A 13,047-nucleotide genomic window follows, 5' to 3' on the forward strand; every position below is an offset into this window, starting at 1 on the left:
TTTATTGCAAGGGAAATGGAATATAGAAGTAAGGATGTTTTGCTACAGTTGTACAGGGTGTAGGTGAGGCCACACCTTGAGTACTGTGTATAGTTTTTGTCTCATTATTCAAGAAAGGATATGAATGCATGAAAAGCAATTCAGAGAAGGCTCACTCAACTGATACATGGGATGGGGGGAGGTTATCTTATAATGAAAGGTTTGACAGGCTAGGCCTGTATCCATTGGAGTTTAGAAGAATGAGAGGTGATCTTATTGAAACATATAAGATCCTGAGTGGACTTGATAGGGTGGATGCTGAGAGGATGTTTCCCCTTGTGGGAGAGATTAGAGTTCCGAGGCACAGTTTAAGATGGAAATGAGAAAACATTTTTTCTCTCAGAGGGTCGTTAGTCTGTGGAATTCTCTTCCCCAGAGAGGATGTGGTGGCACAGTCATCGCATATTTTTAAGGCTGGGTTAGGTAGATTCTTGACTGACGAGGGAGTCAAAGGGTATAGTGGGTAGACTGGAAAGTAGAGATGAGGCCCTAAGCCGTATTCTTATCAGATGGCGGAGCAGTCTCGAGGGGCCGAATGGCCTTCTCCTGCTCCAAATTTGTATGTAAGTTGGCACATCTGCTAGTGCAGCATTCCCTCAGTACTGCAGTGGAATGACTGCCTGGATTGCATGCTCAAGTCTCTGGAGTGGGACTCAGAAACTAGGGAGCTATGATTGAGCCGCCACAGCTAATACAGTTTGGATGTAGAGCATCCCAGCCCCAGCAATGTGCTTTAAGTCCTCCCAAGCTTCAAGTTTGACTATCTCAGATGTAGACATAAGACTCTGGAGCAATGACAAAATTAGAGTTTCCTTATTCCACGTGTAGCCCTATAAATATTTTCATAACAATGCTGTCCTTTTCTGTTCTGTTAATTGTGGCTTCTAATGAACTTAATGCATTGTTCGGGTTTCCATAAAAACAAATAGCAGATTGAAACTCCTTTAATTTGTTTTTTCCCCCACATTTTTAAATCAGAGCAATTTGTTGAGTTCTGATTGCTCATGTCTTAATTTTTTTTTTGTTAGGCTGGGTGTTTGACAATTACTATATTTCTGTCTCCAAACCAAGCCAATTATAAAATCCACCCAGGTAAAAATTTTGTTTGTTTAATATGGACTTGGGGGCAGTTAGCTCTGTTGGCTGGATGTCTAGAGTATGATGCAGAATAATGTCAATGGCGTGGGTCCAATCCCCATACTGTCCGTGATAGCTCTTGGAGACCTGCCTCCTCACCTTGCCACAAACTTGTGGAATGGTGCCCCTCAGCATAGTGTTAAGGGCTTGGATGGAGTGGATTTCTTGAAATGTGTACAGGAGAACTTTTTAGGTCAATATGTAGAGAGTCCAACAAGGGACAGCACAGTGCTGGACCTAATTCTTGGGAATGAAGCCAGACAGGTGGCTGAGTGGTGGTGGGGGAGCATTTTAATGATAGCGACCACAACATAGTACAGTTTAAGTTTGTTATGGACAAAGAAGTAGACAAGTTACAAAAAAAATGTTTTGGATTGGGGGAGAGTGGATTTTAGTAAAATAAGGCAGAATCTGGCCGAGTTAGACTGGGAACAGCTACTTGTGGGGAAATCTACTAGGGAGTGTTCAAAAAGGAAATGGGGAGGGTACAGGCTCAACATGTTCCCTCTAGGGTGATAGGAAGGAGTAACAAGCCCAGAGAACCATGGATGACCAGAGATATTTAGGTTACGATGAGAAGGAAAGGAGAGGCTTTTAGCAGGTACAAGGGATGCAAATCAGCAGAGGCATTAGTAGAGTACAGACAGTGCAGGGTGGAGCTTAAGAAAGCAATTAGGAGAGCAAAGAGGGGATATGAGAAAGCTCTGGCTGGTAAAAGTAGGGAAAATCCCAAGATATTCTATAAATATATCAACGGGAAGAGGATAATCAGGGAAAGAGTAGGGCCCAAAAACAAAAATACCTGGAAAAACTCAGCAGGTCTGACAGCATCTGCGGAGAGGGATACAGTTAACGTTTCGAGTCCAAATGACTCTTCATTAGAACTAAGGAAAAATAGAAAAGAGGTGAAATATAAGCTGGTTTAAGGGTGGGGGGACAGGTAGAGCTGGATAGAGGGCCAGTGATAGGTGGAGATTGCCAAAAGATGAGTAGGGCCCATTAGGGACCAAGGGGGCAATCTATGGGTGGAGCCAGAGGACATCACTAAAGTGTTGAATGAATACTTCACGTCCGCTTTCACCCAAGAGAATGAGGATGAAGGTATCGAACTTGGGGGGAGAGACTGCAAGGTTCTTAAGCAGATTAATACAGGGAGTGACAAGGTATGGAGGTGTTGGCAGGCTTAAAAGTGGACAAATCTCCAGGTCTGGATGATTTGTGTCCCAGACTGCTAAGGGAGGCAAGGGAGGAGATCACAGGGGCTCTGACCCGAATTTTTAATTCCCCTCTGGCCACAGGGGAGGTGTCAGAGGACTGGAGAACAGCTAATGTGGTTCCACTATTTAAGAAGGGTTGTAGAGATAAGCCAGGGAACTAAAGGTCAGTGAGTCTCAAGTTAGTGGTAGGGAAACTATTGGAGAAATTTCTGAAGGAGAGAATCTATCTCCACTTGGAGAGGCAAAGTTTGATCAGGGATAGTCAGCATGGCTTTGTCAGAGGGAGGCCATGCCTAATAAATTTGATTGAATTTTTTGGGGAGGTGATCAGGGTGTAGATGAGGGTAGTGCAGTTGATGTAGTTTATATGGATTTCAGCAAAGCCTTTGACAAGATCCCACATGGGAGACTTATAAAGAAGGCAAATGCACATGGGATACAGGGTAATTTGATAAGACGGATTCAAAATTGGCTTAGTTGTTGGAGGCAGAGGGTGACTGGAAGTCAGTGTCCAGTGGCGTACCACAGGGATCTATGCTAGGTCGCCTATTATTTGTCATTTATATAAACGACGCAGATGACGATGTGGGGGGTAGGATTAGTAAGTTTGCGCTTGACACAAAGATTGGCCGGGTGGTTAACAGTGAGGTTGAGTGTCTTGGGCTAAAGGAAGATATAGACGGGATGGTCAAATGGGCAGATAAGTGGCAGATGGAATTTAACCCTGAAATGTGTGAGGTGACACACTTTGGAAGGAGTAATTTGACAAGGAAGTATTCAATGAACGGCATGGCATTAGGAAGTTCTGAGGAACAAGGGGCCTTGGCGTCTGTGTCAATAGATCTCTGAAGGCGGAGGGGCATGTCAGTGGGGTGGTGAAAAAGGCATATAGGACAATTGCCTTTATCAGTCGAGGCATAGAACACAAAAGTAGGGAGGTCATGTTGGAGTTGTATAGAACCTTGGTGAGGCTACAGCTGGAGTACTGTGTGCAGTTCTGGTCACCACATTATAGGAAGGATGTGATTGCACTGGAGGGGGTGCAGAGGAGATTCACCAGGACGTTGCCTGGGATTAAACAATTAAGTTAAGAGAGGTTGGATAGACTTGGGTTGTTTTCATTGGAGCAGAGAAGACTGAGGGGCAACCTGATCGAGGTGTACGAGATTATGAGGAGCATGGACAGGGTGGATAGGGAGCAGCTGTTCCCCTTAGTTGAAGGGTCAGTCACAAGGGGGCATAAGTTCAAGGTGAGGGGCAGGAGGTTTAGGGAGGATGTGAGGAAAAACTTTTTTACCCAGAGGGTGGTGATGATCTGGGATGTGCTGCCTGGGAGGGTAGTGGAGGCAGGTTGCCTCACATCCTTTAAAAAGTACCTGGATGAGCACTTGACACATCATAACATTCAAGGCTATGGGCCAAGTGCTGGTAAATGGGATTAGGTAGGTAGGTCAGGTGTTTCTCACGTGTCGGTGCAGACTCAATGGGCCGAAAGGCCTATTCTGCACTGTGATTAATTTAAAAATGTATTTAATTTATAAACACTTCATGAAACCTCACCCCTCCTGTGGATGAGGTTCCATGAACAATCCGAAGGCCGCCTGGGCTCTTCGCCTGCCCGCCAACTTAAGTTTGGACGGGCAGCTCACTTCATTGATTTAATTAGTTTTAAACAGGCCTTAATAGGCCTTTGACAGTTTGGTTGCATGCCCGCCGAACTGGAAATCTGAATGACGCGTGGCGACGTCGGGACACTCACCTGACTTCACTGTGCGTCATTTTGCGCGTCAGCGAGCAGGCCCCGCCCCCGTTCACCGACCAGAAAATTCTCCCCATAGAAAATCTCAAGTTTTGCTGAAAAAAGACATGTTGTGGAAACTTTCATCTTGCGCTCATCAAGACAATTCGCAAGATACCAAATGTAAGGAGAATAACAATTTATACTGCATGAAAATAGAATGCTGATTGGTTGGCAGATGGACCCTGGTAGAGGCGTTGCCATGGAGAATGCACCATTTAACTGATGACTGACAGTTAACTGCCAAGCGTTGTCTAAATTCAAACCAAGCAGGTTGACTCTGATTGGTCCAGGCATTGCACTGGGGAATGAATCAGAGCATTGCCGTTGCCTATTTTGTTTAACTGAAAAAGGAACAGTGTGTGTACATGTTCTTTCTGTCTGCAAAGGACAGGGTCCTGTGTATTAATGTATGGAGCTTCTAGCATGCATATGTGAGCCACACTGAGAGCACAGTCAGGATTGTTTAGCAAATGGTGAACAATCGCAGAATCACATCTAATACAAAACCTCCCAAGGAACTTCACAGTGGCCTAATCAGACAAAATTTTAAATTGATTAAGGATGGGTGACCCAAGGTTTGGTCAAGGAGGTAGGTTTTAAGAAGTGTCTTAAAGGAGCAGAGAGAGAGATGGAGAGATTTAGAGAAAGAATTGTAGAGCTTAGGGCCCAGGCAACTGAAGGCATGGCGTGATTAAAGTTGGGGAAGTACAAAGGACAGAGTTGAAGGAGTGCAGAGATATTCACTGACAGAAACAGAAAATCCACCTGAAAGGGCAGACTACTTCAGATTGCAACCTACTGAAACTAAGAGATTTTTTTTCCTGGAGTTTCTGAAACTTCAACACTCAAAATTGGCAATGTGTTGAAAAGACTGGTTCACTGACATCTCGCTGCAGAAAAAATCTTCCAAGTCTAACCTGTGATACAAAGTGCTCATTTTCCCTTTATCCTTTTTGTTTTATTTAATCATTGGTTAGGTAATGAAATGCATTGTAAACGTGGATCATTGAGGACCCAGCTGCAGCCTGGGTTATCTTCAGTATTCTGATTGAAGATATGTACATCTTCACCAGTCATGGACTGTACGTGATTTGGGTAGGAGTGGGTGATCAGTTCATTCTTTGATCTGTGAATTAAGCAGTTGTGCTGAAGCTGGGGATTTTTTTACGAGGTCCCATACTTTCCTTATCTATACATATCCAGCTGGGTGTCTCGCACTCCGCAACTGAGCCTCTTGGGTATGCTAAACATGTTTAATTGAAGAGGCCAGTGATTCCTTTCAAGGAGGAGGATCTGGCCATTAGTGGTCCCTTTCATATGGAATCTCTCCATCAACACCCACTTAGACAAGACCCCTGTCTTTCAATCACTAGTACCACTGAGAGGGAAACTTCCATTAGTACCCCATTTTTGAATGACGTTCTGCATCATTAACCTGTTTAATAAATCGGGAAGCTCTCCTTCAGTGTCCCTTACTTGAATAAGTGAGAAACTCACCATTCAAGCTCCTTGTAGAGAAATGGTCTCTCAGTCCACTGTAACTCCTGCCAACGCTGCAAATGTGTGGTCTGCACGTGCGCAACATTTGTGTCTGTACACATCGAGTGCCAACATTACCCTTGTTTCTTATTACCCATTCTGTACGTGCCTGAAATGACATCATCCTGCAGCGCTACGTCATTGTGTATTGGAAAAACAAAGAAGGGAAGGAGACGGGTTGTGGGGGGGGAAGCACCAAAGGCAGCAGGGAAAAGTGGCAAAGGGAGTGGGAGAAGAGGTGGCGGAAACTGGCAAAGAGAGCGGGAGGGGAAGAGGCAAAGGGGTGGAGCAGGGAGAATTGGGGCAAGTGCTGTAGGTAACGGGAGAAGGGAGGATTGGGGGTGCTGGAGCATGTTGTGCTTTTCCACTGGTTTTCAGACTTTGAACGAGTTTTTTTTTCCCCCTCTGCTGTGGTGGTTTGGTTTGCTCCAGTAAAATGCAGGCAGCTGCCTGGGATGGTTGACACTGACGATGCAGACACTAACACTGCATGAGCGGCAGTGTGCCTTCTGTGCTTGTGGTGTGACCAAAATGCAGCCCTTCCAGTCAGTGCCTTTCTCATCAGCAACTGAAAGGAGAAAAGGCTGACGTTTTATGACTCCATCAGAACTGTGGTGCATTTGGCAGTGAAATCTAACAAGGTTCTAGTGTTCCTGAATTAACTGCTGGTCAGGTAACCCCAGAAACATTAGGTAATTCTGGTCACCAGGTCAAGTAGAGAGGATCATGCTCCTAGAAGTTAGCAGAAAGGAGCAACAAAGATAAATCTGAGCATCGAATGTTTATGAATGGAAAGGTTAAGGTAGTTAGCTTTATTTTCTTCAAAAAAAAGGGAGACGTTGGGGGGGTGGGGTTGGTGTTAATAGAAGCTTTCAAAGTGTGAAGGACTTAGACAAAGTTGGTCCAGGTAAGATAGTGTGTTGAATTGAAGGGTTCAGATCCCAAAATGAGGAAATTAGGAGGATGAAGGGAAGTCGGACAGAATCTTCACCTTACTACAACAACAACAACAACATCTTGCATTTTTATTGCACCTTTAACTTACTAAAAACATCCAATGCGCTTCACAGGAAAGTCATCCAATAAAATTTGACACTGAGCCACATGAAGAGGTAGGTATAGGATAGGTGTCTCAAATGTGTGGTCAAAAAAGTAGGTGACAAGTGATAAATCTGTACAATTACGTGTCAGCCATAGCTCAATGTTAGTACTTTAGCTTCCAAGTCAGAAACCCGTGGCTTCAAGCCCTACTCCAGCACTTAAGCACATGATCTCTGGCAACACTAGAGAAATACTGAGGGAGTGCTGCACTGTCAGAGGTGCCGTCTTTCAAATGAGACTTTAAAATGAGGTCCCATCTGCCTCCTCTGAGGTTTATAAAAGTTCAAACGGCACTATTTTGAAAAAGGGCAGGGGAGTTCACCTGGTGTACTGGCCAACCTTTATTCTTTTTAGAATACTACTAAGACTATTTATTCATCCCTTTTCTCATTGCCGTATGTAGGAACTTGCTGCATGCAAATTGGCTGCTGAATTTCGCTAAATTACAGCAGTGACTACACTCAGAAGTATTAGTTTGCTGTAACCCTTTTGGGATGCTTTGAGATCCTAAAAAGGGTTACACAAGTATAATATCTTTCTATAACATCTGGTTAGGCGTCAAATAGAGCACACTATCAAGTTTTAGATATTTTAATTTAGGAATTACAACAATTTGCATTTATCATTTGTAGGTATAGTTATTACAGATTATTGCCATTATAAACATACAAACATACGAATTAGGAGCAGGCAGGCCACTCGGCCCCTCAAGCCTGCTCTGCCATTTAATAAGATCATGGTTGATCTGATTGTAACCTCAACTCCACGTAGCCACCTATCCCCTATAACTTTTCATTCCTTGCTTATCAAGAATCTATCCAGCTTTGCCTTAAAAATATCCAAAGGCTCTGCTTCCACCACCTTTTGAGGAAGAGAGTTCCAAAGACTCTCAACCCTCTGAGAAAAAAATTCTCCTCATCTCTGTCTTTAATGAGCGACCTCTTATTTTTAAACAGTCACCCCCATTTCTAGATTCTCCCATAAGAGGAAATACCTTCTCCACATCTGCCCTGCCAAGACCCCTCAGGATCTTTTATGTTTCAATCAAGTTGCCTTTCACTGTTCTAAACTCAGCAGATACAAGCATAGCCTGTCTAACTTTTCCTCATAAGACAACCCACTCATTCTAGGTATAAGTCTAGTAAGTCTTTTCTGAACTGCTTCCAACACGTTTACATCCTTGTATGCAAATTTCAATTTGCACCTTTACTGTAAACCAACATCCTAGGTACTTCACATAGATGAATTAATACATGGATACTGTTCCAAAGAAGGAGGCCTCAGCAGGGTAACAAGCAGCTTGGTCAAAGATGTGAGTCTTAAGGAGAAGAAGCAAGTGAAGAGGCAGTTGGGAGGCATAGCCTCTAATATGGGGACGATGTGGAGGGATTCACTGTGTCAAGTCAAAAGTCTAGAGAGCTTGATGGTGTGTTGAGATGCAGGAGATTAGAGAGATTGGGAGGGGTGAGCTCTGATGTACTTTAAATAAGAGGATGAGAATTTAAAGGTTATACAGTTGAGACATTGCCTTGCACTGTAGGTCAGCAAGGGTTGTGGTGATGGTTGAGTGGAATGGTGTAAGAGAGTATACAGGCAGTGGAAGTTTGGATGAACTGTAGGATGAGGAGGATGAACATTCAAAGCAAAACCAGGACTCGAAACGTCAACTCTTTTCTTCTCGGCCGATGCTGCCTGACCTGCTGAGTTTTTCCAGGTAATTCTGTTTTTGTTTTGGATTTCCAGCATCCGCAGTTTTTTGTTTTTATCTATGAAGATTCAAAGACTGGCCAGGAGAATAGTCGAATAATCAAGATGATAAAGGCGTGGATGGTCATTTCAGCATCAGATGAGTTTGAGGAAGGGTCGGAGGGTGACGTAGGTGATCTTTGCGATGGAGGGGTTGGGGTCGGAAGCACCGCTCAGTGTCAGGTATATGCCAAGATTGTGAAGTCTATATTTAAGCTTAAATTGGTGGCCAGGGAGAGGGATGGAATCTATAGTTGGTGATGAAAAGAATGGTTTTGGTTTTTTCCAATGTTTCAACATGGGCAGTTGCAACTTATCCAAGACCAGAATGTCTGACGAGCAGCCTGCTGACAAAGTCAGAAAAAGAATGGAGAATTGACAGTGGAGAAGTAGAGATGGTTGTGATGTACGTGGAAGTGAACCAACTTCAAACAAACAATGTTGCCGAAGGGCAGCATATAGATGAGCAAGAGGCAAACGCCAATGATAGATTGGTGGGAGACTCCAGAGGGTGATGGCGCTGGGGCAAGAGTAGCTATTACTAGGAGTGCTCTGTCTACAAACTGCTGAGCAAACATGGAGCTAAGCCAGGATAGTCCTACTGAGTTGGATAATGGAGGGGAGGAAATTGTGCTTGACATTGTCAAGGGCTAAAGATCAGTTAGGAGGACAAGAAGGAATAATATACCTGAGTCTTGGTTGTAGAGAATGTGATTTATTGCTTTGCTTCATGCTGTTTCAGTGTTGTGGACATGAAAGTCAAAGAAAGTCAAACAGAAATGAGGAACCTACTGTATGAAGAAGAATTTTGATATTTTGAGACTAAGGCTTGGATTTTCGTGGACTTGGAATTTAAAATTGGTGGGTGTGGCCCAATTCTGGGATTCCAGACTCTATTCCCAGTGCCACCAATGTTCACCGGCATGGGATAAGGGTGTGGGTAGAGAACCGGCACCCCCTACTCCCAACCCAGCTGACTGCATTGTTGGGGTAGGCATCTTCAAGCACCTCACCATTTAGAGGCCAGCTTCTCCATGACTCATGGTTCTCGTCCCTCAGAGGAGTCATGAACCGTAGTCTGGATTCGGGAACATTTTGAAAACAAGCTCAAAAGGCCTTACCCATTCCCCCCTTACCCCCTTTATGCCCTCCAGTCACTCCCCATGCCTCCTCATACTGCCTGTGCCAACATTAGCCCAGTTGGGGGTTCTGTTTTGACAACAGAAGTGAACTGTTGATTTTGATTGATTGACATCTCTAAGTTTCTGTGATTTTTTTTTGTCAACGTTTCAATGTTTATTTGAACAAGATTAAGGGGTGTAAAGTGTTTGATGCCTCTTATTAACACTTTGATAGTTTTTCTGACTGACACTTCTATAGGATTGTAAGAACAGTTTTTTCAAAAGATTTGTGAATGATTTTTTTTTTCCTCTCCACACTTGCCATTGGTATTCTACGGTTCATTGGTTATGTACATAGCCTATTCTGGATGAATGGGCATGGAAGTGGCATGAGTTGCCATGGAGAGTATGGGGGATTGCTCGGGGCATGAGTTGGCATTGAGTTAGCATGGAAGGTATAAGGGTTAGGGAGGGGTGAAGGCTAGAGAGCCTAAAATCTTCTAACACAAATGGGATGAAGTCCCAGAGACCTGAGGCAGGCTTTCTAACCAGCCCGCTTCAGCACTCACCCTGCCACCAATGCTGTGCTTTCAGGGTTGCCTGACTCCGTCCTGCACTGTCGTTCCCCCCCCCCCCCCCCCCCAAATCGCTGGAGCAAATATTGTGTGCATCGGGGTACTTTTTACCGAGGTGGTTGTGGTGAGTCAGGAAATTTCCACCTCAGTAGCCAAAATCTAGCCCAAATTCTTTGGAGCACAGAAGGCCAAGAGAAGATTTAAATCAATTTGTTTGAAATATAGAGCCTTCGTTAGTGGATAGGGAGAATTTGTTCCCTCTAGCTGGAGAATTACTGATGGTGGGTGTCATGAATTTAATGTTGTCACTAGGTAAGTAAGGAGAGACTTTGGGATAATAGAGCATCTAATATTTTGCTGCGGGGGTGATTGAAGCAGAGACCATTGCATTTTTTTAAGGGAAATCAGAGGAAGGTACAGGCATGTGAGGAGAGTGCAGGACAGGGGGATTACTTGTGGATGATCTAGCAAAGAACCTGCATGAGGAATTGTTTTGCACAGAATGACGCCATTCAACCCATCCTGCCTATGCTGTCTCTGTGAAAGAGCTAGCCTATTAGTCCCAATCTCCCATGCTCTTTTCCCATAACTGCCGATTTTCTCCTTTTCAAGTATTTATCCGATTTCCTTTTGAAAGTTACTGTTCAATCTGCTTCCATTGCCCTATCGTGCAGTGCATTCCAGCTCATAACAACTCACTGCATGAGAAAAATTATTTTAACTCCACTTGCGATGGATTGAAAAGACCTTCTCTGCTGTAATTTTCTATGGTTCACTTATATGTTACATATAGAGAAGGACTGCATAATTATACAGGAGCTTCTGATGGTAACCTGGAAAGTTCATTGTCCATTAACCTTGTCCTTCCCTTTGCAGCTTGTGCAGATTATCATCAATACAACGCATCTGGAGCGATCCTGCAAGTTTCTGGAGGAGTTCATCACGAACATTACCAATGTACCTCCAGAGACAATTCATGCCACCAAGCTGTATGGTACAGCCACCTTCAAGGTAACAGCAAGCCTTTGTAATGTGTGCCTGTCTCCTCCGGCTTTTAGCATTTCTTATGTGTTCTCTCAAGTTAACAACAATATGGCCTTACTGTTCAGGTTAGGACAGTAATACTCATGTTATTATAGTAATGTCGTGGTCCTGTAGTTGCTGTTGTGATACTGTATAAAAACAGAAAATACTGGAAATACACAGCACCTATGGAGTGAGAAACAGAGTTAACATTTCAGATTGATGCCCTTTCATCAGATCTGCATTTCCAGTGGTTTCTGTTTTTATTTCAGATTTCCAGAATCTGGAATATTTTGCTTTTGTCTTAATATCATCCTGCTGATGTCATCGTATCACCCCCTTAGTTATTATAGTAATACTGCAGCCCTCAGTTTACTTTATCCTATCTTATTAGAATATTTTGCCACTCAGTTTCTGCAGTAATACTGTGACCTTCAGATTACTAATGTAATACCATGCTTCTCATTTACTATAGTAATACCCTTTCCCTTTGGTTAATACAGTAATACCCTGTACTCCAGGTTATTACAGTCAATGATGTGCAAAAGCACTGGAAATATTCCATCAGTAATGCCTCTGCTGCATCCTCTGAATTCAGTGGGAAGACCGTCGAACAAACACTCGTGTCTTTCTTGAGGCCATCTCCACGAGCATTTAGGCAGAACTCCTGTAAAAATCAAATTTGATGGACTGGCCACTGTGTCCACACGGCCAAAAACCATCTCCGCACCAGTGCCTGTTCTCGGAACTCTCAAACAGCCATTGTTCCAGGGGAGGAAGAAGAAAACACTTCAAAGACACTCTGGAGCTTTGCTTGAAGTGTGGCAGCATTGACATGAATGACTAGGAGGAGCTCGCTACCAATCATTCAGAATGGTGACAACTTGTCCATCGAGCTGCACAGGCTTTTGAGTCCCAACATCTTAATGATGAGGCACAGCTGTGGCAGAGAAGGAAAGAAAAGGAAGCAAATCTTGCACTCCGGATCCCACTACCTTGCGGAACATCTTGCCCCATGTGCCCAAAGATATGTGGGTTGAGAGTCATCCTGTTCTGTTACACGAAGACCCATGGCAGAAACTCACGACCCTGAGTAGATGTCATCCTCAAATCAAGGGACAGCCAATGACAATGAGCAAAATACTGTAGACTCAGGAAATCTGAAACGAGCTTAGAAAACAATGCTCAACAGGTCAGGCAGCATCCAACGAAAAAACATGAGACAGGTAATGATGGATGAGGATGTAAAGTTTTCCTCATATTGGTAGATATCTCATGTGATGGAATTTTGTCCACTTGCCTGGATGGTCTAGCAACAGCAACATTCAACTCAATATTGTCCAGAACTAAGTAGTCTGCTTGAATTAAACATGCACTCGTTCCGCCACCTGCAGACCATGGCTGCAGTGTGTATTATCTACAGGATACTCTGCAGCAACTCACCAATACTTCTTTGACAGCATTTCCCAAATGCACCACCATGATAAGAGCAACAGGGGAATGGGAACACCACCACCTCCAAATTCCCCTCCAAACCACAAACCATCCTGACTTGGAACTTTCTCGTCATTCTTTCATTGTCACTAGATCAAAATCCTGGAACTCCCTTCCGAACAGCACTGTTGATGCACCCACACCACATGGACTGCAGCAGCTTAAAAGGCCCTTCGCCATCTTCCAAAGAGAGCCAAGCATGGCAATAAATGTCGACCATTATAATGATCCCCGCTTCTGGAATATCAGTCTTT

At 43.9% G+C, this 13,047-nt stretch overlaps 1 protein-coding gene across 4 annotated transcripts in view; it reads left to right on the top strand.

The window, feature by feature from the left end:
- Positions 1 to 13,047, top strand: part of LOC121277089 (exocyst complex component 6B) — a 632,802-nt gene that overhangs the window by 444,034 nt on the left and 175,721 nt on the right. For all 4 annotated transcript variants that reach the window (XM_041186104.1, XM_041186075.1, XM_041186085.1 and 1 more), the window contains exon 17: positions 11,153 to 11,287. In XM_041186104.1, coding sequence (XP_041042038.1) covers positions 11,153 to 11,287 — 135 coding nt within the window. The remainder of the gene's footprint in view (positions 1 to 11,152; positions 11,288 to 13,047) is intronic.

The sequence above is a fragment of the Carcharodon carcharias genome, chromosome 1 (assembly GCF_017639515.1).
Source record: "Carcharodon carcharias isolate sCarCar2 chromosome 1, sCarCar2.pri, whole genome shotgun sequence".
Taxonomy (NCBI): domain Eukaryota; kingdom Metazoa; phylum Chordata; class Chondrichthyes; order Lamniformes; family Lamnidae; genus Carcharodon; species Carcharodon carcharias.